A 25,200-nucleotide genomic window follows, 5' to 3' on the forward strand; every position below is an offset into this window, starting at 1 on the left:
GTAGTATAGTGTGTACATTTGGACAGCTACTCATTAAGAACCGTCGAGCCAACAAATACATCAAGAATGTAAATTAATATTAATTATAAGTGAATTAATTTACACAAGCATATTTTATAGTTCAAGTTTATAATATTTAAGTTGTTTGTTGAATTGCATGCTCATTATTTACCAAAGATGAAAACAAAAGCATTAGCAGAAATTCAGATTTAGCCGTCTGCAATATCAAAGGTCGGTGTCAAAAGCAATTTAAAAAGTGATTGTAGGTGTGTCTGCTTGTCAGTCTTGTCAATGTGTTGTGCTCGTGTGGGTTTGATTGAATTCACAGTCAGTGAGGCGGCGTTATATTTCTGCTCCCTGAGGGCCGTCTATCAGAGCTGTTTAATCTTAGTAATTACCCCGCTGAAATATGAAGCACTTTCAACAGCCTCTTCTCCACCATACACACATGAACACACTTCACAGGTAAAAAACAAACAAACACCACCTGCAAAAACCGATCCAAATATTTTGGACATCTTGTTTTACTGAGTTCAAAAACATTAAGCGTCTCTGACCTCCTGTCCCACTTTTATGGGCGACAGCAGAATAGCCCCTGTGTCTGTGATAATAGTAAGATCTTCACTTCGGCTGATCTCTTCCTGTCAACAGGACCTTAATCAGTCAGGATAGAGGCACTAATGAAATCACAAGATCCTCTTGAGACTGTGGAAACTCCTCCGTCAGCCCTGCCACTGTTAGCCACGCTGTAATTGAAACAAATGTGCCAATTAGGCCATTCATTTCTCACATCTTCTGCCACACATTCACCCAGCTAATTTGTATTTGTCCCCTACCTTTCCTCTTCTCACTGCCTCTCTTCCTCTATCCTGTCTTCCCCCCTTTTTCTTTCCTTCTCCCTCTGCTCTTCGTTTCTGTGCTCTGCACCTTTTCAAAGGCTGAGGGGAAGTGGTGCTCAAGAATGCAGAGCATGGCAAATGTCTCAACAGAGAGCTCTGCTTTCACTGTGTGCTAATTGCCTATTTCAACTCCCAAGTTTCCCTGAAAAGTTGAGTAAATACATTAGAGAAGTGCGCTCTCTGCTTCGATACACAAGTAGTATGACTCCCTGCTGAAAAACAGCTTAAACCAGGTGATTTGTTTGTCTTAGCTGGCTGGCCAGCTGTCTTCATTGTCTGACTAACAGAAAAGTGCCCAAAATCCCTCTTAAACTAGCAAGACATACCTGGATAATAGAGTTATCCAGATTGGGAGACCAGCTAAGCTATTTTCCCCCCAGCAATACACTATATATATATATAAAAAAAAAAAAACAACAACTGGCAGCTGTAGTTGCGAGGACTTTACCATAAGAAAATGGTATCAACATTTTTTACTGTAGCATATTTTTACCTTTTAAAATTACAATGGTCTTTTACCATTAAAATTACAATAATGTTTTTTACAGTATTTGATATTACTTAATAAAGACTTTACCAACTGTGTTTTTTCAGCTTCATAGTGCAACATTGTGAACTTAATTACTGTAATCATGCATCTGGGTTAGTTATAAAATAATTAAAGCATGCTGTGAGCTATAAACATGAGGGCTAATGTGATTCTGAGAAATGATCTGTGAATAGAGCAAAGTTTAAAGTGCTGTGATGAGATCGAGGAAGAGAGGGCAAAGAGGGCATCACTGCAGTTACTGCTCAGAACACAACATTAAAGGGGTGATATAATGCCCTGGCCCGTGGTGTTCAAGCCCTACCCGGCCCCAGCCGGACAACGCCTGCAATTTTTCAGCCCGAACCCGACCCCGAGACCAACATCAATATCACTTTAAGCTCTCTCTGACGCGCACTCTTTGATGCGCTCGGTCTCTGCTACACGCAAACACACAGAAGTCACACACTACTAAGAGGTACACTTTTATTATAGGCCTGAAACATCATGCCCACAAAAATTGTACAGACATTACAGAGAAGCATAAGCTCGAGTAGAGTAGAGAATATAGCGCTATGGGATCCAACCGCAAAAATAAGTAAATAAACGACCTACCTTTCTTTGCTTTTAAGTAACTGAAGAACAATTTTCAAAACAATGTTCAAAAATTAAGAACTCTTTGCCAACTGGCTAATGTTAAATAATATTAATCTGAACTTTTATTAACTCCCCACGCTCCAACTTGGAACTCCAACTTGGCTCCAAAAGTATGGAAATGTGTACGAGGCAAAATGTGCCGTTTGTCGAAGACGTTTTAAACTGGGTACAATGGGAATCGAGGCATTTTGAAAAATAATTTTCTCCTTCAAAAGAACGGTATTTCTCTAGTCTTTGGCTGCTGTCAATTTTGATTTCTTGGGGGCTGTTTACACCTGGCCACTTCATGCGTTTTCTGTAATTGGATAGCTATCCGATCGTGAAAAGACCAGGTGTAAATGCCCTCCGAAACGCATTTGAGACGGATTTAAATCCGATCATTCAAACCACATCAGGAGGAGGTCTGGGCCACATTCCAGGACAAAACTCGACAAGTGTAAATGCATCTGGTTGTTGAAACCACATATGTAAATTGGTTTAATTGAAATATTTATTTAATAGTAGTTTAGATACACAGTGAGTGCTGCCAATCTTCATTGGGCATGTTGCGTCTTTGCTTTGGAGATTCCTCATTGTAAACCAACCAATCAGCATGCAGCTCATCTAAATATTCATGACCATAAAAGGGAGAAAACCGCTCATTTCATTCTGGGGCTATTTCTTAGGGTTGCATTAGGGCGTATAAAAGAGACACCGGGGCATTTTCAGCTCAACCAATGTTACCCTATTTGGAGACCTTAAGGAACAGTGTGAAATACCCTATACAATCATTCTATCACCCCTTTAAAGGGGTAGTTCACCTAAAATGAAAATTCTCTCATTAATGTCGTTCATGCCTTCATGTCGTCCCAAATCCGTAAGACCTTCGTTCATCTTCGGAACACAAATTAAGATATTTTTGATGAAATCCGAGAGGTTTCTGAACCACCCATAGGCAGCAACGTCATTGCAACTTTCAAGGCTCAGAAAGGTAGTCAAGTCAAGTCAAGTCACATTTATTTATTTAGCGCTTTTTACAATACAGATTGTTTCAAAGCAGCTTTACAGAGATAACAGAAAAATAATGCAACAAAGTTTGTTTCCTGAAGAAAACAGCGTCACAGTCTATATGTAAAGCTACAATATGTAAGATTTTTGTAATAAAATATCCAAAAATCACTTGCACAGTGTGATATACTTTCTGCAGTTGTGTACTTACAATATTCCAAAAGTTCCCAAAGATTTTTCATTTCAGAGAAATTTCTATTTTAAATAATGATTTGTCCCTGTTCACTTGTCGCCTGTCAATGATGTTATATCTGCGTTATCACTGGTTTCCGCTTGCACTGCCACTTCCGCTTTCCACTAACCATGGCAACAGATGTGTTTTTTTTTTTTTGTACATTTTAGAAATGCATTTTCTGTAAAGCTGCTTTGAAACAATGTGTATTGTGAAAAGCACTATACAAATAAATTTGAATGAATGAATGTGTTCAACTGCGTTGCGCCTAGCGGCACGCTCACGCTTTTGTTGTTTCGTTCAAACATTATGGACTATGGCAAGCAGATTTTGGGCCAAAATGAGAACTAAAACGAGGATCCATATCAGCGTGGCGTTTTCAAGATGCCGAGAGCTAAATAAACCAATAGAGGGCGCTAGGGCGCCGCACCCCCATGAGCCAGACCACAGTTTATGAGCCACACTCATTAAATAAATAAGTAAATACATACATACAAATTGTCAGTATTTGTGTGTTTAAGATATTAAATACACCCAGTATATGTGAAAAATATGATAGAAATTAAAAATGTCTGCTTTTTCAACACGTCTCCTCCACCTGCGTGCACGTCTCATCAGCTCTGGGGCGCTGGAGAAATCGCCCCAGAGAGGCGGGTCTGTGGAGCAGCTTAGCCAATTGCTGATTTAAGATATACATGTTTGACATAAACTGTAGCCAATCAGCGAGCTCAAATCTAGTCAGCTATGGGCGCTTCTGTTAGCGCCCCAAGCTGCGCGTGCCCGCCCGCGCTCATGCGCGCCTATCTTGATCAAGACAGCGGTCTATCGGCCTGGCTAGCTGGATGCGTCATGCTAATGCCTTGTTTTGCTTTCCGTGATTACTTAAAACAACAGGGACACATCCAACATGGACAGTTACCGAAGTAAGGGATCTGTCTGAGAAAGTAACTAAACTTTTTGAGTTAAATTTCAAATGCAAATGGAAAGTTTGTGCAATTTGTTTGTTTTTGTGCTTCAGTCTTGTATTATGGCATTAAATAATTACTGACTTTTTCATATAAATATTGGCCCTTACTGGAAAAAGGTGTGACTGAAGAGTGGGGGTACGCAGAAGGATATTAAAGCCTCTTGGGGTACAACTCTAAAAAGTTTGAGAACCACTGGGACTGGGTTAAGGAATAGAACAAAATAAACATCAAAGCACAATACACACACCAAGGGAAGAAAGTAGGCCTAATACTCCCATGGTTACCAGACTATTGAAACCCGCTGAATATGACAGCCCCACCTAAGATATTTTTCACCAGCCGCCACTGGTTACAAACTTCGACTTCGCCACCCTTGCATGTACTTTATTAGACAGGTGAGCAACTGTACATAAAACTAATCAATGTTATATAGCTCAACATGATGATATGTTATTATAATATGATCAGTATGTTATTGTAATGTTGATCTAGCTTACTGCTAGTCTCATACAGACAAACTAACTCATAGAATAACATTATAACTTTCAACAACCTCAAATGCAGTTTAGTGTGATAGTGTAGACCAAGTGAAACACCGCTGCGTTATCTCACAAGTTCAATTCGTCAAATAAACTGACCTGTGTGAGTATTAATTTAGCACTTGCGAGTAGTTCGGTAGAATTAAATGTCCTCATTCCTTTATATGACTCACGTGTGGCGCTAATGTTTCTCTCATTAGCAATCGCGCCCTGCTTCACCACAGTCATGTTAAAGAATGAGAAACAAATGTGGGGTGGGACTGGATTTCTTCCTCTAGAATTGATTGGATCATAGGAAGTTGGCCGTTGCTAACTAAACTAAGGCAGATCTGAATGGCAGTTTGCAGTCAGTTAGTTATGGAGGATATTTAGTCTCATCCTTTGCCGAGACATACATCATGAAGAGAACAGATGCCTTTATGATGGGTAGGGGAGGTTAACGTTTTTAATTAAATATTACGAGTGCACATGAATTAAAAAGAAATAAATATTTGCACAGATTCATCCTTTATAATAAATACTGCAACATTCTGTAAAGAAATAAAAATTGTCCATTTTGATTTCATGGTGACTATGAAGGTAGAAACTGACAAAACACAAAAGTCTCAGCCCTTGTGTTCCTCCCAGAGGTGTGAAGTAATAAAATGCAAATACTAATTTTACTGTAATTGAGTAGAATTTTCAGGAATTAAACTTTAATAAGACTTTTTAAAAAGGCACTTTTACATGATAAAGGCACTTTTACATGATAAAGGCACTTTTACATTTTAAGTGCTGTAACTGTATTTTTACAGCGCTGTTTTCCCTTCCATTTGTGTCTTTTTACTTTCCTGTCAGTCGCCAGATCTCACTAGGAAAAAAAACTGGCCAAAACTAAGCGACAGTTTTCATTGTGGTGTGACAAAGGAACGATTTCTCCTTAGAATAAATGCAGTGTGCAGTGCCGTGAGACGAGCGGTCATAATTATTTTAAATCCAATATTTTACTGTGCTTCCAATTACAGTTTACTATACTTATTCTTATTCTTCTTAGTGTATAAACTGGTATCTCTTTTGCCAATTGCAGCTTTGGTTAATAAATGTTTTTCTTTTTGTCAGGTGGAGTGGTTGAAAAATGAAGAATCGGTCAGTTTCCTTGGAGACGACAACATTGACACTCGTGCTGACCACAATCTGATAATAAATGAAGCCAGACTCTCTGACTCCGCCAACTACACCTGCCTCGCCAGTAACATAGTCGCAAAACGACGCAGTGCTACAGCTACTGTAGTTGTGTTTGGTAAGATGACACCGATATGCTTTATTGACTTATTGTTCTGTCTCAGCTTTGCTAAAAATACTGCTGAATGGCTTTCTGCTTGCGACAGCACTGTGAAGTCATTAAGTTGGTCACCCCATTTAAGCGATCCAAAAGTGAAAATTGTCTTTATTATTTATTCACCCCCATGATTTTCTATATAGTACATGTGTATATGTATACTATTATTATTATTATTATTATTATAATCATTATTATTGACACTCAAAGTACGGAAGAAATTAAATAATACAATCTGTAATCCAGTTTTCACATAAGCAATCATTAGCTTACTTTAGGAGTTTGTTGATTTGATTCAAACTAATGAAGAACACTACCAGTGATACCCCATTTGACAGGACTAATAGGAGAATTGGATGATTCACCATGTCGAAGCCAGCTGAAAGATCAAGCAGAATTTTGTGGTTCTCACCAGTCATGCCGTTTTAGGGGAATTTCCACTTTTGAAGCCCAATTGGCTACCATCAGGTTGTTCTATAAAAAAAAATAAAAAAAAATGGTTTGAAGGTAGATCTTTCAAGAGTTTTGGACAGGAAAGGAAGCAGAGATACAGATCTGTAGTTATCTACTGCAGTGTTTAGTGTTGGTTTTTGAGGCAGACATTTGGAAAGGAGCAGTTTGGAAGCAGTGTGTAATCTTTGCAACGGGTCCTTTTTTTTAAACCTTGCATAGTTTTCGAAAATGAGTGTATGTCACACAAACTGTCCATTTCGGTATCTGGCTAGCTTGCTAAAAGTGCAAATTGCAGTATAGAATTTAAGTGGACAGACAGGATTTTGATGTCAACAAAAAGTTGATAACCCTGTATATTTTGATAGTCTAACTATGAACGATTATATGATTAGTTGTATTTTATTATTTGTGTTCAGCATTCTATTTTTTCCTGCTGTGTGTAACCCTATTTAACACCGAAGTCGGTGTTAAAATGTTGTGCCTGTATTACTGGTTGTACAGCTAAGACATATCAAAGCTAGACTACAAAAAGTCAAACCACACATATAAGTGAAGATTTTCCTTTAACCTGTTAGTTATCCTGTCCTCCGGGTGTTTCTTCTGGCAGGGTGAGAAAAAGGTGATCTCTTAAGTTCATTTGTTGTGTTGTTCAGTGGATGATCTCTCTCTGCAGTGAACGGTGGTTGGTCTCTGTGGACTGAGTGGTCTTCTTGCAGCGTGAACTGTGGGAGAGGAGTTCAGAAGCGATCTCGGACCTGCACTAACCCCGCTCCTCTGAACGGAGGAGCGTTCTGTGAGGGCATGTCTGTGCAGAAGATCACCTGCAATGCTCTCTGCCCAGGTCAGATTCTCTTCAACCCCAACACAACCCTGAGGTGCTGCTTGTCTTCCAGCATCCAAACTCACAGTAGTTTTTAGTGTCAGTGTAGCACGTAAGAGCTGTGTTTTTCATTCATAATATATCAGACATTGTAATACCCTCTACGTCCTGTAATAATTCAAAGTAAGGGTATTATGATGGAATTACTGAGGATCTACAACATCCATGTAAACGAGACTTCCTGCTCTCTGAGAATGAAGAAATAATCCCTAGTTAGTGTAATTTTATTAGAAGAGTTAATGTTCGTGTTGTACTCAGTTGATTGCCTGGCTTTGTGATATTTAAATAATTTTTGCCTTTATGGTCAGATGCATGGTTACAGTTGGATTGCATAATAAATTTCAATTTGTTCACAGTTAAGCTTCAAATGAGTGAAACATATTAAATTAGTTTATTTCTTAATCATGAAATGAGTTTATATATGGTATGCGGTGACAATTAAGAAACAAATGAAGTCATTTTTATGGAAATTAAATTAAATAGGAAAACATGTTTATAGCATTCTCAAATGGCTTATGGTGCAACAATTCAGTCCTTTGATTCTGCCATTGTTAATAGTAGGCAATTGTATAAAATAGTTGTCACTATTTTTGAAGAATTTATTAAATGACTCCATATATTTTGTTGATTAATTGTTTATAATTAAATTCTTACTTTACCAAACCTCATCTGTCCAATTAGGTAGATTAAAATATCACAGTATTTACTTTCTTCACATGTTGTGAAAATGCATCTTTATAAGCAGCAACACAAGTACCTTTACATATTCAGCTTAACAATGCAACAAAAAAAGTGAGGTTCGTAAGACTCTTATGCTCCCCAAGGCTGTATTTGATAAAGAATACAGTAAAAAAATTATATTCTGAAATATTATTATAATTATAAATAAGTGTTTTCTATTTTAGAATGTAATATATTCCGGTGACGTTAAAGCTGAATTTTTAGCATCATTACTCAAGTCTTCAGTCACTACAGTGTCAGTGTAACATGATCCTTTAGAAATCATTATAATAATATGCTGATTTGGTGCGCAATACATTTATTATTTTCACAGTTGAAAATGTTTTTTGTGGAAACCGTGATGCATTTTTGTAACATTGTCTTTACTAATATCACTTTTAATCAGTTTAATGCTAAATAAAAGTAGTAATTTCTTTCCAAAAACAAAATCTTACCGACCCCAAATGATTAAACAGCAGTGTACATATTTAGCTTCAGAACACAAACATTATTTAAACTATTTAAAGCTGCAGTCCGTCGTTTTTCCTCTTTGTCGCCATCTCTGTTCGAAATCTGCAATTGCAGTTATTCGCGGAATTATTAACTGTGCGTGGGTAGTAAATCGGCATGAAACAGCGCGGATGAACACAATGTATTGAGGCTGCCGCGTCGCTGTGGATATTGTACTTTCATCAGCAATCATCTCAGAGTATACTTTTTGAAAGTGTCAACATTAGAATTTTCATCGGAAAATGTCATCTGAACAAGTAAGTAACATTCACTTTTGTTCTGACCAAATTCGGGGGGTGGGGGGAAGCATTGCAGTAGGGTACCATGCTGATCAAATCTAACGATTGCTTATATCACGTCAAAACGTGAAAAATATATTTTTTCTGTAGCCAATCTGAAGTCCGAAGTCTTTGTGTTTTACAACTGGTGAATCTCCAGTTGTCACTGGTGATTGTCGCTTTAAACTTTCGGGATCCGCCATACCAAGTCGGGTATGGCGGATAGCCGGGGACTCCTTCTCTATGTGTACAGAAGTGACGTAATGACGCAAAGACATGCTCGAAATTCCCGCGGAAATCCACCAGTACCACTGGAATTAAAATCATTATTACAAGCTTACCGTTTTGAATCGAGGTAAGGCAAGCAGATCGTTTTGAACACTGGCTGGTTACGTTTTTTTTCAAAAATGTCTTTTTTGATATTTTTAAACACAAAAAAGTGCCGGACTGCAGCTTTAAACAATAATTTGTGTTTATGTGGCTTGAAAAAAAGATGAAGAACAGATTAAAACTGTAACTGAGGAGCTAAAGGTATTATTAAGAATTTGATCAATTGGCTGAAAATATGCTGATGTAATGCATGTAACCCTGCCATTGTGGTCAAGAATTGAACTATTAAAACACTTTTAATTAAGTTTATGAAGTCTCTAGAAATCTCATAAGTTCCTTGCAGAGTGCAGTTAATGCACAGAGCAGCTGTTCACCTTCCTTAAACGGCAACCCTGTTGTGTGCTCTGCAGTGGATGGAGTCTGGGAGGAGTGGAGCGAGTGGACGATGTGTAGCGCGCAGTGTGAGAGGCAGCGATGGAGGGAGTGCAACGCTCCCCCGCCCCGTCACAGAGGCAAGATGTGTGAGGGAGAAGGTCAAGGCATGGAAAACTGCACAGGGGGTCTGTGTACGCAGAGTGAGTGTGTGCTGATGCCGTAATGTGTCATAAACACTGTAATTTAATCAATGACATCATCATCATATGTGACCCGCTCTGGCGAAATGAGTCGGAAGTCGCAACGTTCCATTTTAAGATATGGGCCGATTATGAAGAAAAACAATTAAATAATAGATTTTTTTTTGTGTGTGCTAATTTCAAAGAACAGACATTCAAAAATAATCTCCCAAAGTTTCGTAGTCCAGATAATTGAGTAAAGGTATTTAAATGACTATTAAAGTTTAGAAAGTTTTACTAAATTCGCTGGAAATGAAAATTGCTTTCAACTCCTCTCGTCACCTCTGAGCATTTCCCGGGTATCCCCTGAAGCGTCACTATCTCTGCTCTGCAAATGTTACACGTTGTATAGAACCAATCAAAATGCTTAGAAATGTACACAAACGCTGATCATTTGTCAATGGGAAGCCCCGTTTCGACTGACCGGCACGCGATTGGTCCAGCCAGCCTCCCGTCAGACTCGTAGCGCTCTGTGTAAACAAGCTAGCAGATCTCCTCAGAAATATTTAATATTATTAATTTGAGAAATGTCGTGTTATATATTTATGTCTTTGGTCAAATTAAGCTGTTAAATAAATAGTTTATCCCTTTAAATGCAATGGATTTTGAAAGATATCAACAAAAAACGGGCAAAAACTTTAAAACCGATTTTCTCAGGTTTTCAATTGGAAAAATAAGGCAGACGGCCATAATTCAAATGTGTATATCTTTACAACCATTGACTTTTAGTAGGATATCATTTGAAAGCTTATAGTCTCCTCTTTCCATTAATACCAAAATTGAAATTTTGAATTTTGGGTCACTGTGACTCATTTTGCTGGATCAGGTCACATATGTTGGTCATGCTATTGCTCGATTAGATCTTGACACTCATCGCAAAGCTGAAGTGTGTGAATTGTGATGTTTTAGGAACTGTGATAATTGTCTGCTAAAAATGGATGAAAGTGACGACATCATCCCTCTCAATATCTCCCTCATAGCTATTATGATGAGAACCCTCTCTGATTTCTCCTTCTTAATGAAGGATGGAAACATCATGCAGCCTAAGTGATCCAAAACCATCTGCCAGTAGCTTCCCATGGCAACGATGCCAAGCAACAGTATCCACAGCTGATGTTGGCATAGCCTGCAGTTGGACATCGACCCATGATGTGAATCAGACAGCGCATTTGTTAAAAGTATAATGCCTGCTACAGACTGTGCGATTTCGGCAATCCTATAAGATCATTACAGATCACTGTACGACATGAATCTAAGAAACTTGGGTACGACATGTATGTAGACTGTATGATGAAGACACCTATTGAATCGTAGTCTACGACGCCAGTTAGAATAGGAGAATAAAATGTCAGCAGCATGCGCTAACAAATAGTGCGAGATGAATCACACTGTTTGGTTTTGGTATTTTGTTTGGGTATTTTATTTCCGCAAAATAATAGAATAAGGATGCGATCATTGTTAGGGAAAAGAGGACAACTTGTCATGGCAATTTTGTAAATGGGGCTTGAGGTAAGTGGTTTTAAGTTTTAGCGCCATGTCACGTTTAACAATACGCCATTTCATGTTGCATTTTTATTGGCTAGTCAGTAGACGTAGGTCGTAGCAGCAATCACTGTCAGAAAATGATCGCAGGCTATCTTTGGTCACATGACCGTGACAACGAGCATCCTTGAACCTCTCTTACTGTACCATCGTTGAGGAGCCACAGCCACATAAATCCCACTATTGGTCATCTTTCATCTGGGACAGCCCAAAATCGGGCATTACAGGGATAGACTGTAATTCTATCTCCCACTTTTTTCCCTTTATTTCTTTATTTTTGTTGTTCTCTTTTCCCCAGCAGATGGGAAGCTGATGCATGATGTCAAGCCTCAGAGTGAGTTCTCCTCCATGTGAATTCTTAAGTAAACTATCTTAAATTTCCTTTTTTGAAATTCAAATTTGTGGAAAGCTTATTTTTTTTTATATTTTTTTATATGCTCAATCCCCTCAAATGTCTGTTCGCTTCTACGCTTGGTTACCCTGTATCATTATGCTGACAACAGGTGTCATTCGCAGCAAAGTGGAAAAAAGATGCAGAAGATTAATTGGCAAGAATACAATCTGTCTCTAAAATTTTAATTTTAGTATGGAAATTACAAACCAATTAAAGCACCCACAGCAAAAAAAGTTGAGAAATAAGTGTTTATGTACGGCAAAAAGGGTTGTTAGAGAATATGAAATCAAATAATACATTTATAATAGAAAAGTCAAGTAAAAATGTTTTTGGTTTATTCATAAAATAATTGGGGAGAAAACTGGTAGTGGAACAATAAAATCAATTTGGTAAGTTCTGTATTATTATTATTATTATTATTATTTTAGAGATTCAGAATATTTGATCTAAAAACGAGTCTTTTTACCCTACAGCAATATTCTTCTCAGCTGAATTTATCTGGAAAACAAGTCAAAGTCACTGATTAAGGGATCCTAAATATTTTGCAGGTGTCCTTATCAACTTGTCCGGATTATCCATTTCGCAGAATTTCAAAGTGCTAGGCAATGTATTGTGTCCTTTCAGATTAGAGAGAGTGAGTGATTGGATGTGGCGTTCGAACATGTGCTATATTTAGAGGAAGCAACGAGGTGTAATCATTGAATATTAACTCACCTCGTCAAGCATATTATGTCTTCATTTCTCCCGTGTATTATTTTAACCATATTGAGGCACTTTGCACAACATCATTTTAAATATGTATTAGCACCAGGTGCTTCTGCATTGTTACAGTGCTATGGCTCTGAGACTCTTCCGTGTGCATTGATGTGTGAGCTGGGTTTATAATGCTTCTAATTAAATCTATTAAATTTGTTGCATGATGGACTTGCAATTAATTCACCTTTACCCTTGGACAGAAACTTGTTTCCAGCTTAAAGCATGTAATCCTGTTCAACTTTATGTAGTGTGTCAGGATATTTGAAATGCAGTGCTGTAGTTTTAAAAACATATTCTTCCTCTCACGGCATGATTAATGTCCTCTGTGTCCTTTGTGATCTGGCGAGTTCGGTCCGCCCAACCCTCCTGCTGCAGAGGTCACTTGGGCCAGTGCTATAGATGCCAGCTGAACAGATGTATCATTGCGTGGGGTGTTGGCACACCACCCTGCCAGTTATTAAAGTAGTAAGAGCCCTGTAATTCACACCTCCCAAACTGCCCTCACGTGCCAACCATATCTTTATACACTGCTAAACATGTGCATATTGCACCTGTTCCATTTGCACAGGTGTCTAAAAGATTTGCAAGCCTAACCACAATGACCAGGCGTGACGGCTTTAAATGTTTCCCTGTTACCAAAATGTATTTTGTTCCGGTGCCGTGAAAACATTTCACACAAAAATCTACACAACTATTACACAAACTTTATCTTTTTTAAACATTTCATCATATAAGTATTCATAATAATAATTTTATATTTTTTATTTTATTTTATGGCACTGTGAAACATTTATCTTGCACAAATCTACAAAACTATTCAATGAACCATTTCTTATTTTAATATTTCATAACACCATATAATAGTAGTAGTATAAAAAAGATGCAGAACGATTTTAAAATCTTAAAATTATTTAAACATAATTATGAAATATTATAAAATATTACTTATCATCAAACTTGTAAATAAACGAGGCAACTGTGAATGCTACAGGGGTATAAACACGTAGCTACTGGTGCTCATTGGATACATGAGAGGTAAATATCAGATGAAACAACAAAATATTCCAAAACAGCTGGTAAACCAGTGGGAGTGGCTATAACCAGCCAACTCCTTCACAAATAAAACAGTAACTTCTAATGCATAATAATAATTAAAATAAAATATTTAAAATAAATAAAAGAGATAAAAAACGGTAAAAATAAAATAAAATCCCTCATTATCTCCAAGTAACTTTGTACCTTTAAGTCTATAAATCCAAAATGCCTCATTTCAATCTATTCCTAATCTATTCTTATGGTGCATGAAATAGATTAAATTCCAATCCCTTTAAGGGAGCTATCATCATACCGTGACCCACCTCATTATAATGCCTTACCATAGTATATAGTTTTCAGTGGGAACAGCATATTTATGTCTCAATCTTATTTTTCACATATCATAGCAAATTTAGTAATAATACAAATAATAATAAAGAATATTATATTATATTAAAGATTGCTTTTTAAAATATTTAATAATAATAATAATTTATGTAAGGGAGCTCACATGCTTTGCACAGATATTTATTTAAATTAAGAACTTCCTGATCAAATGTGTGCTATTTGGCATATTTTCATAAATTATTTCCACAATATATAATAGTTTTCCCATGGAGCCTAAGTATGTGTTGTGTGTGTTTCTGGCTGTGTCCCAGGCATGGAGAACTCTATTGATGTTGCGCTGTACTCTGGTCTGGCTGCGGGGGTGATCGCTGTGGTCGTCCTCATCGTGGCCATCACCCTCTACAGGAAGAGTCAGAGCGAGTACGGAGTGGATGTCATTGACTCATCTGCTCTTGCTGGGGGCTTCCAGTCCTTCAACTTCAAAACCACCAGACAGGGTAAGAGTTCATTGTAGATAAAGTGCTTCGGTTAGATTAATTGATTTATTGTGATTCTGAAGTTCATGCGCCGATAGTCACAGTAATAGGCTAAGCCATAATGAATTTTTAATAATTACAAATAAAGAAATTGCTCGTAAAAGCATACAGACACACAATCCACGAGATACAGTGCATCCGTAAAGTATTCACAGCGCTTCACTTTTTCCACATTTTGTTATGTTACAGCCTTATTGGAAAATGGATTAAATTGCTTATTTTCCTCAAAATTCTACAAACAATACCCCATAATGACAAAGTGAAAGAAGTTTGTTTGAAATCTTTGCAAATTTATTACAAATAAAAAATCACATGTACATAAGTATTATGGGGTGTTTGTAAAATTTAGAGGAAAATAATGAATTTAGTCCATTTTGGAATAAGGCTGTAACATAACAAAATGTGGAAAAAGTGAAGCACTGTGAACACTTTCCGGATGCACTGTATATGCTCATATGCTTTTATTTCACAGTAAAACACTAAGATAAATTATCTTTTTACTCACACAAACTGCTTCCCCTGACCAAATACATTCTCACCAAAAAAGTCACGCTAAGGCATGCTACGCTAACTTAAATTCTGCCTTTTTGTCAGCTGTGCCGATAACTTTTGTAGATAAGACCACGTCTACAGTCGTTTGAACCACATTTGGTTCCGCTACACGCGTCCATATTACCGCCGCTGACGCTTCTGGGTCAGAGAAAGTGATAGCCATCGCCCCACAGGGTAATCAATCCTGGCTGCTTGTGACAGCACGGTGAAAGCCACGACTAGCAGCTTGTGTTTATTGTGCTCAAGGCCTGGGATGGCAACACCCTCCTTTTCCATGCAACAGGAAAGAGGGGGATCAAGGCTCAGCTGAGCCGCATCTGTCAGGTCATCAATCCTATTTAAAAAGGCCAACTTTCTCCCAGCCTCCCGCTGTGCCCTATTCCAACAGCCAATCCGGTTCCCATCAGCGCTCGCAGGAAAGACCAAACCCCATGCAATAAAAAAGAGAACATGTTGGATGCTCATTTAAGGATGTGGGATGTAGAATGAGAAAGTATAAGCTTCACTAAACAGTTATTCACTAAACATTTTAAACATTTAAAAGTTCCAAATTGTAGCGCATTTGATTAAATTTTTAATTGTATTATTTCTTATAAGGTAGGTGTTATTCATTATGCGTTGTATTTTCCTTTCAAGTCGTCTCACTACATGATATCTGTTGCAGTTTTCTCAGTGTGTCTAATTATAATAAAGCTTCTGAAGTATTCCAGCTGACTCTTTAAATCACAGGTAACAGTGTGAGACTCCAGACCTTTGCCCGTCTGTCTGCTCTTGAAATCTCAGCCACTGAGTCATTTTAATCACGACTCTAATTCCAGATCTTTCTCTGCAAGGTGTCCACTACATGCCACACCATGTTTCATTAACTCCTATCATCCTGCTTTCTCGTCCTTTCATTTCACTGCCATTTTAAAGATGTTCTGCCACACACTGATCATATCCTTCTTCTGAAGAGATTCAGGGGGGGTGGAAACCAATTTGTTGTGGGTGAGAATTTAAGAATTTGAACCATTTAATATGTTGTAATCTCTTTATATGTCTGGTAAATCTGGTTCAGTTCTCTTCTATAGGTAGCGGTCAAAGAGAATAATTAAATAAAATTGGCCATCATTCACTCACCCTCATGTCAGTCCAAACCTGCATTAATTACTTTCTTCAGTGAAACACAAAATATGATAATTTGAGAAATGTCATTGTGGTCCAATATTATTTTGGACAAGACCCATTGACTTTTATTGTATGGACAAAAACAGTGGAAATATTCTTCACAATATTTTCTACAGAAGAAAGACTGTCATAAAGGTTTGGAGCAACATGAGGGAGAGTAAATGATGAGACAACTTTCATTTTCAGGTGAATAAACTCTTTAAAAGGTAATGAATAAGTTTTCATAATCCCAAATGTGAGTATGCAGCAGCATATTTCAGCAATTTTCCACCATAATTTGTCCCATCCTGACACCTTAGAACTTTGTAGGCCAGTCAAATTTATAATACAAACCTCGTGTCAGTCTATAACAAAACCTTGACCTGCCCAAGCATGACGACTAGAAATATCCCAAATGCCTGACACCGATCAGCCCATACAGGGGTAATTAACGATTTTCCTAAAAATAAAGACCCATTAGCCTCCTGCCTCTCACCCCTCACTGTGCAGCAGCTGGCCAGCAAGGACTAAGTGACTCAAATGTTAGAGGTACTTTGGCACCGGGATGAATCGTGGGGGCTCTGTGATGGTGTGTGTCTGCTTCGGACTGGAAAAGGTGAGAGAGTAACAGCGAGAGATGAAGACCCCCTTCCAAGAGCTGTTCTGAGCCCAAGCTGGGAGGCGACAGATTTAAAAACTTGGAAAAACAAAAAGGTCACTTAGGCATACTTCATATATCTTTGTCTCCATTTAGTTGCTCTCTCACTTAATGAATTAATTTTATGCGAAAGCGCAAATCCCTAATGATGCCACTGGCGAACCAATGCTAACTGTGGTAATGGGTGATGACAAGCCATTTAAGGATGTGACTGTTAACATCAATCAATGCATGAAAGCAACGGTTGCCATGAACAATCTACTCTGACTAGTAGTCAAATAACATTGCAGCAACTAAGCTGAATGCTAGCGAAAGGGTCTGCAGTTTATCTTTGATGATAAAGGTCTAAAAACACATGTATATATAAGCTGTTCAGGTCAGTTTGCATAATCTAAAATTCCAAAGTTTTGTGCTCTAAAGTAGTTTAGAAACACGCAGCTCAACAGACTACTTGTTTAATTAAAGGTGCTGTATGTCATTTTCTTTGACTGTGCTAAAGCATAAAAATGGCATTTGTTTGCAGATATTTAGGAAACATGCTAAGTTTACGTAGCCTAGAAATCTAGACGCACCCTAGCGGCAGCAAAATGTATTTTGTAGCCAGGGTAGTCTCGCAACTCTCCGTTGACTTTCGAGCTGGAAAAACCTAAATTGGGTCAGGCCAATCACATCGTGTATAGAGTAGGTGGGGCGGGCTTAACATAATGACGACAGAGTTGCGACGGTTCCCTGCCACTTGAAAACAAAGAATGGCTGCTGCTGCTGGCGAACAGCGGCCTTTTGAATCGGCTTTGGCCACGACTCTGGAGGACTTGGAGTTTCTCTTTGAGAAAAGAGCAAAGAACGGCTCTTGAGTCATTCTTAAAAAAGGAAGAAGTGTTGCTCTGGTTGGTTTTAGCGCTAACCTTATTGCTTGCAGAGGAAATTTGAAATACAATCGTTTATCCATCCCCTCGGATTGAGCCACCCCAATGGTGAGTTGCCAGACCTAACATCTTGATGTAGGTCTGGCTTGCCAGGCTAAAGTTTACCTCTTTCTCTCAAAAACAATACTACAGCCTCTACTTTGAAATGTGCGTTCCATGTCAGAATGTCTGTATTTGTTTTGGTCTGTGTAATCCTGCCTACTGCCAATTTACCCATTAGTATTTTGACACCCCGGGTTGCCAGTTGTTGGAAAACACAGCTTATTGCTGCCATGGAAGCCAGAAAACGAACTGGGTCATAAAATGGACTGTAACATATTAGAAACATATGGAATTTAAAATCTATACTCATTCAGAACCACGTTTAAGGTGGTTAGATTTTGAAGGGCCAAGAATTGAATAGTAAAAAAATAAACTAACCTAACTAAATAATTTAGTTGGTGCCAGAGCATTTACTTTTCTCACATACTTAAAATTGTCCTTTTCACTTTTCGTATTCTTCAAGATAATTTTTTTCGCCTTTTTCCAGCACTCTTAGAATGAATATTTATGCCAAAACAGTAAATTAAATATTTAATCCTTTTCTGTTGCACGCCTCGATTTTTAAGCCATGGTCTGTTGCACTGGAGTTGGCATGTCAAGACCCCATCTAACCGTATTCTTTTCTTTTTACCTGTATCAACAAAACTCCCAAAATATCAAAAACTTGCCTTTTCATCTCCCCAGGCAATCCACTTCTGCTGAATTCCTCCATGCAGCCCGATATAACTGTCGGCCAGACGTACAGTGGTCCAATCTGCTTTCAGGACTCCATAGACAAAGAGCTCTTTGACCCCCTGCCAGACAAGGTCAAAGTTCAGAGCTCCTTTATGGTTTCGCTAGGTGTGGCGGATCGGGCCGAGTACCATGTGAAAACCCACCTGGAGACCCTCCCTGCTAACCTTCACCCAAACTACAGCACAGTAGAAGGAAAGAAGACGACCCTGATTGCTCCTAATGGACTTCACACACCCGGGAAGACTCGGTTGAAAACAAGCGCAGTGTTTGGGCACCTGGGTGGCCGATTGGTCATTCCAAATGCAGGTGAGAGAAAGTATGTTTTTTTGTGTTTTATTTTTATGCAATGATGACCAAGATAGGAGGTACAGGAAAGCTACAGCTACAAATTGGATGGAGAGTTCACCCAATATGAAAATACTGTCATTTACTCACACTAATTCCCTTCCAAGCCCACACAACAATGGCTTTGGTAACTGTGAACAGTAGGTGAAATATGTGTTTTCTCTAATCATTGTTTTGCATCTAATAAGTGCACCACAAGCAAATGTTCTTTTTGGCTAATGCTTGTAAAGGTCAACAATTCACTGAACCCACTCTCTAGGGTCCTTATGTTGAAGGGTTTTTAGGGCCAAAGAAAAACACTGTCTCACATCAAATTCAAGGAAACTGCACAGACCAAGAGAGTAGTAGATTGTGACGATTTTAATATTTTACATAAAATCACAATTATTGTTATTTTTACTTGTATGTGTGCATGAGGGAAGTGAGGAAAATAAATTCAGACTGCATAAAAACAACTATTGTTATTTAAGTACATATGTATTTGTATTATATATAGGTTTACTGTAATAAATTAGGATAGATGAGGAAGAGGATTACAAAGTTTTTGTATTTTAAACACATTAAATATGCAGTTCAGCTGCTGAGAGAATCTTTTACATATTCACCTTTCACAAGGTTGTAATCAAATTTACACATTTTAATTTGTAAATATAAGGACATGGTATAATTTTTGGCATTAAAAGCTATTTAGCATATGAATGAATCTCATATTGACTATAATTGAATGTAATATAGGAATAAATGTGTATTGTGTAGCTGCACATAAATGGTATCTCAGTGTTGATGTTTACGGTGTTGGTTTTCTAGGAGTGAGCTTGCTGGTACCTCATGGGGCGATTGCTGATGACACCTCTTGGGAAATGTACATGCTCATAAATCAGGGGGAGTCTAGGTAAGACTGTAGACTGGCATATCTGTATTTCTTTCATATTTTTTGTGTAAGTATTAGCATTCCTTCTTAACAGTTCAGATAAAAAAGTTTTTTTTTTTTTAATTCCAATTTTTGTTGTTCAAGAAACTTTTAACAAGGCCCAGCATTATACAATAAACAGTCTCGACACAGATATGTTCAAGCTATGGACCTATTTCAATTTATATAATCCACTCATGCCAAATAAGAGACTTGGATAAAAAGTAAAAAAAACTAAACAAGATTAGCAAAATAGTTTAGGGCTATGTTCATAGAGTTTCTGAATACTTCGTTGAAAAAAACACATTCTTTTAATTCATATTAGGTAATTTGAAGAAATATGTTTGTGTTTGATTTCAGCTTCCATGTATTTACTATTGTCTTTCAAGGACATACCGTAATACAATATTTTACAATGTTTTTTTGCTGTCAGAAAGACAATAATCACTTTGCTACATATACCACTGATGGAAAAGGTGCAGTTAGAATAGCTACATATGTGGGAGAGAACTGCTAAAATGTGACTATGTTGTTAATGTATTGTGTATCATAAAATCAGCATTAAGTCTAGTTTATGCAGTGGTTTATTGGGGTTTATTTGCAGTACTGCTTTGAATGGTTACATGCTTGTCAGGTGCTACAGCTTTAAATGGTAACACAGATGAATAGATAAACATTTGGTAAATGAACATTTCAGATACATTGACATACACACATTGCAGATGGCGTTATATGTTTGTGCTTTTTGGTACTGGGATGGTGTCTGTATTATAGGAAGAAATACCATTACTTGGAACAAATTAATACAGGATGAACATATCAGTTGACTTTTATCGTCAAGACTCTCTTACCTTAAAGTGAGATCTGATTATGAATATTAGAGATGTAGTCTGACTTCACACTGGAACGTGTCATGTCATACACGTCAAACAAGCAGGATTCTGACTTCATGAGTTATTGAACTCTTTTCTTTGAAAAGCTTAAGTCTGATTATGACTTGATTTTCCTTTGTCATGTCAAACATGAAGTTCACAGAAGTGAATCTTTTTTATCCTGATCATTGAGTGATCATTTTATGGGAGATGTTTTGGCATATATAGGTTATGGTCTACGCCCCCATCTGGCTGTTTCCTCATAAAACTTACTTGAGAGTTTCTGAAGGTCTAACATTTTGACACGTTGTGTATTATGTATTCTCAGCATGTAAAGGTAATGAGCCTGCGTGAGTCTTGATGTGTCTCTGGAGACAATATGTCTGTTGCACTCTGCCAAAACCTGAAGGAGATCTAACACAACTGGCAACTGTTATTGCTCTGACTGAATACATCTTCATAACGGCACAGGATGATGGAGGAAACGGTTACAACTAAGGAGTGTAAAATGAGGACGTTATGAGTCATTGTTCACCACATCTGTGGCAGATCACCGATTTAGACTGAAGCTTGAGTTGCATTCTGTAAGTTTATCCACACTAAAAAATAGTTTTACTTAAAAATAAATAAATTAATAGCATTTTTCACAAATTATGTAAATTATGTACACATGAGGTGATTGCTCCATCATATCATGGAATGGGTTGTGATTTCTCAAGATCACTTTCCAGGTGTGCAAAACTCCCAAAACATACCTTTTCATACAATTCACTGCAATTTCCAATTGAAAATAGGCAATAAAACGGCAACAACTCATATTCCTTTTTACACAAATTATGATTACGGCAAGGGGCAGATTATCGATTAATAAAGACTCCTATTCACACGATTCCTTGCACAATATAGAGAGCATTAATCGTTGAACGCCTCTCACCCGACTTTTCATTTCCGAATTAATACGTACAGCAAACATCATTGACCCCAATCTGTTTGGATAAAACTAAACACACTTTTAGCGCCATTCACTGGATATTTCACTTTGAAAGTGTTGTGAAATGTGCAAGAAGCAACGTAATATCATTTCGCAAAATTGTCGGTGCCTGGGTTCCAGCTGTATCTTGCAACAGTTACTATTATTACTACTAATAATAATGATTTTGAAATGTTTCTGTTTTAGGTCTGGTTTTTCTTTATGGTTTGTAGCTTATAAAAAAGATCTAGAATGGAACAGTTGATTTTGCACAAGAGTTAAAGCTGTGACTGCCTCAGCTTAAGGTACCATGTAATCCTATACAACATCAAAATCTTGAAATTCAAGATGAATTCTTCTAATTCATAACTGAAAGAGCATTGTAACATTTGCATCTTAGTTCAGTCTAAGATGACAAACCCCTTGTTCCAAATCTCTGACTTTCTTCTGTGGCACACAGATAGAGAAGTTCATCATGGAGCTTTTCTTTTCTTTTCCTTTACAATGCAAGAGGATGGGGATCATCAGGCTGCAAAAATGACCAAAATAAACACCATAAAAACTTACAAAAATCCACTGTAAACTTAGTGTACTGTATTTGAAGCCTTTCCGAAGCAATATAACTTCATGTGAAAAACTGGGTCCTTATTCACAAATATTCTTGCTTTGAAATCTTTGTTTTTCAAATCATGCCTGATATTCATGGTCACCGTTTACTTTCATTGTATGGAAAAGAGCAGTTTGGACATACTGATATAAAAGAAGGAAGGTCATTCAAGTTTTAAAAGACATGAGGATGAGTAAGGGATTGTGGACTTTTCATTTTTGTGGAACTACTCCTTTAAATGAAGTTACTGATCAATTTGCCACACTGAAGTTAAAAGTCACAGTCAGATGCTTAAATGAAAGAATGAATGCATAATAGAAGCATTAAGTTTGCCTGTCGCCTCCTACAGTGTCCGTTAATGCTCCGGCACTCTGCTGCTCGACCCCCTAGCAGTGACTCATCAGTCTTTTTGAATAATGCTTCTCAATACAGACCTAGGAGCTTGCAGGACAAGACCCTTGATGAGGAGGAGGAGAGTTGTAAAAAACATGACAAGACACTTAAGGTACAAGAGTGAAGACTCATTTAGAAGTGCAGTTCCTTATGCAACCCAGGTAGCCTGCCTCTATCCTTGACTCGCATGAAAAATGCAAACTAGTGTTGTGTTGCAGTGAAGAACTGTTTACGTAGAGAAATTCGGTTTTCTGTGATGTGAATACCAGAGAGGTATAATGAAATGTAGCTTTTAAGTACTTTCCTGACATTACATTGCAGTTTTATCTGTTTTAATCCTTTAAAACAAAAAGGAAAATGTAAAGACAATAAACCTTTGATTAAGTAGTTATTTTCTTGCTTGTTGTTCAAATACACACTAGTAAAGAAAAGTAAATTGAAGGACGACGTTTTCGCCTTGAATGCCAATGTCAAACAGCTGAGGCATTTCAAACATTCATAATGCATTGTTTTTTTTATACAGCCTCTTTTAGTTAAACCTGAATGTGGTTTAAATCGCATTAAAGTTCCTACAGACCTGACATGCCTGAATAGTAATTAGATGTAAATAGAAGAACACTTGGAGAGAGTTTGGAAGAGGACGGCCTGATTGGCTGTAAAGAGTGGTTTAGTCCTTATTCCCTCTTCAGCAAAGCTGAATTAATATAGATTCAGATAAACTGAAAAAGCTTCTGGCGTCCTTTGGGCATACTGTAAAAGTCCTTAAAGCTCCTCGACTTTCAAAGTTTGTTGTGAATTTTATATTACAATGTGGTTAGTTGAAAAGATAGAATATATGTTGGAATATAATGTTGGCACTTTGGTGTCCCATTACTTAGTATTAAAAGCACAAATCCCAATGTATTTTATTAGATACATTTGACAAACTATTATCTAACAGAATTATTTATTATAATTAACTCCATTTTGGCTAAATGTACAACTATTTACAGGCCTGCCTGGAGTTACATTTTTTGCTCAATGTTGTCTATTAAATTTTGATGACTAGCTAAGTTTTATTGATAGACAATAACAAAATAACATATTTTACAAATATATATTCATATGCAGTGAAAATATGCAGTGTTGTCAACCAGAAGGTTTCTCATTCCTTTCTTTTTTACCTCTAAATTAGCATGAAAGGCCAAAGCCTTCATTAACTCTTTCTCATTAATGGGTTTTCTGTTATGGTTTACCACCACAAGGAAAAGATGGAAGGTAGCGATAATGGCCAGAAGATCATAAGCAATGACTAATGAATATGCAGGAGCTGGTAAAACGACTAGTGCCCTCAGAGAATCAGTAGCTTCCCTTAAATCAAGGTTCTCTGAGTCGTGTTTGAAATGATTCTGTAGACTGCCGACGTGACAGCTTTTATCATTACGGTATTTATGCAGGATAATTCAGGATTATAATGTAGATTTCATTGTGTTTTGTTTTTTAGTTTTGTTTTTTCTGATCACTTTATTTGATTTAGCTAAATGTGTTCACTATTTTGATTATTGACCAAAGGGGTCTACTTGAGTGTAGCTCTAGCCAAGGTCATGGGCTGATTCCCAAGAATTGCATGCACTGATCAAATGTACAGTATACCTTTAGGGGATTTTACAGATATGATGAATGAAGACCATGGAGTCAGAGATGCAGTAAATTGAAGAACATTTTACTGAAGTTTAGTTTCCAGTTTCATCAGCAGAAGCCAGCTTCAACACTCAGCAAGGAGTTCGTAGTCCGCCCTGCCGCTCATTCTCAAAACAACAGCAATTATACTCTATACAGGTCACTAAGCTACGTCATCGTGTCAGGTTGAATGATTCTGATTGGTTAAGACACACACAAAAAAACTTTGTTTAGAACACACACACACACACACACACACACACACACACACACACACACACACACACACACACTGTTGGTTGGACCAGAAAACTTTCAAAGCATCTTTACAGAAAATGGCATGTTTCTACATTACAAGAGTAATCTGTTATCACGGGTGACTGTATCAAATTAATGTCCATATGTCTAACATGTGCAGTTCTAAGATGGTACAAATCATGCAGTTAGCTTATCTCATGTATTCATTTAGGCAGAAACAATGATCTCATTAAAGCAATTATTACAAGTTGTGATCATAATGATAATGGTGTACAGAAAATGATTATAAGTTTTTATCATATTGAATACAATATATGGAACATTTTGCAGTATTTTAAAGGTGCAATGTGTATTATTTCTGAGGATCTATTGACAGAAATACAATATAAGATCCATAACTATGTTTTCAGTGGTGTATAAAGACCTTACTTAATGAACCGTTATGTTTGTATTACCTTAGAATGAGTCATTTATATCTACATAAGCGCGGGCACCCCCTTAAATGAAGGTCGACATATTGTGACGTCATGTTTCTACCGTAGCCGACAGCGAACAAACAATTGTTTAGGAGAAGAGCCGACGGAGGGTAAATCTGCTTCGAAGAA

At 37.4% G+C, this 25,200-nt stretch overlaps 1 protein-coding gene across 8 annotated transcripts in view; it reads left to right on the forward strand.

Annotated features, from left to right (window-relative positions):
* unc5db (unc-5 netrin receptor Db) overlaps positions 1-25,200 on the forward strand; it is a 220,024-nt gene that overhangs the window by 179,083 nt on the left and 15,741 nt on the right. For 6 of the 8 annotated variants that reach the window (XM_079605688.1, XM_079605687.1, XM_079605682.1 and 3 more), the window contains 7 exons: positions 5,907-6,087; positions 7,253-7,420; positions 9,708-9,872; positions 11,752-11,787; positions 14,298-14,483; positions 18,531-18,887; positions 19,734-19,818. In XM_079605688.1, the coding sequence (XP_079461814.1) occupies positions 5,907-6,087; positions 7,253-7,420; positions 9,708-9,872; positions 11,752-11,787; positions 14,298-14,483; positions 18,531-18,887; positions 19,734-19,818 (1,178 nt within the window). The remainder of the gene's footprint in view (positions 1-5,906; positions 6,088-7,252; positions 7,421-9,707; positions 9,873-11,751; positions 11,788-14,297; positions 14,484-18,530; positions 18,888-19,733; positions 19,819-25,200) is intronic. The other 2 variants (XM_079605683.1, XM_079605685.1) reach the window with 1 other exon arrangement.

Source organism: Phoxinus phoxinus (assembly GCF_949152265.1).
Source record: "Phoxinus phoxinus genome assembly, chromosome: 3".
Taxonomy (NCBI): domain Eukaryota; kingdom Metazoa; phylum Chordata; class Actinopteri; order Cypriniformes; family Leuciscidae; genus Phoxinus; species Phoxinus phoxinus.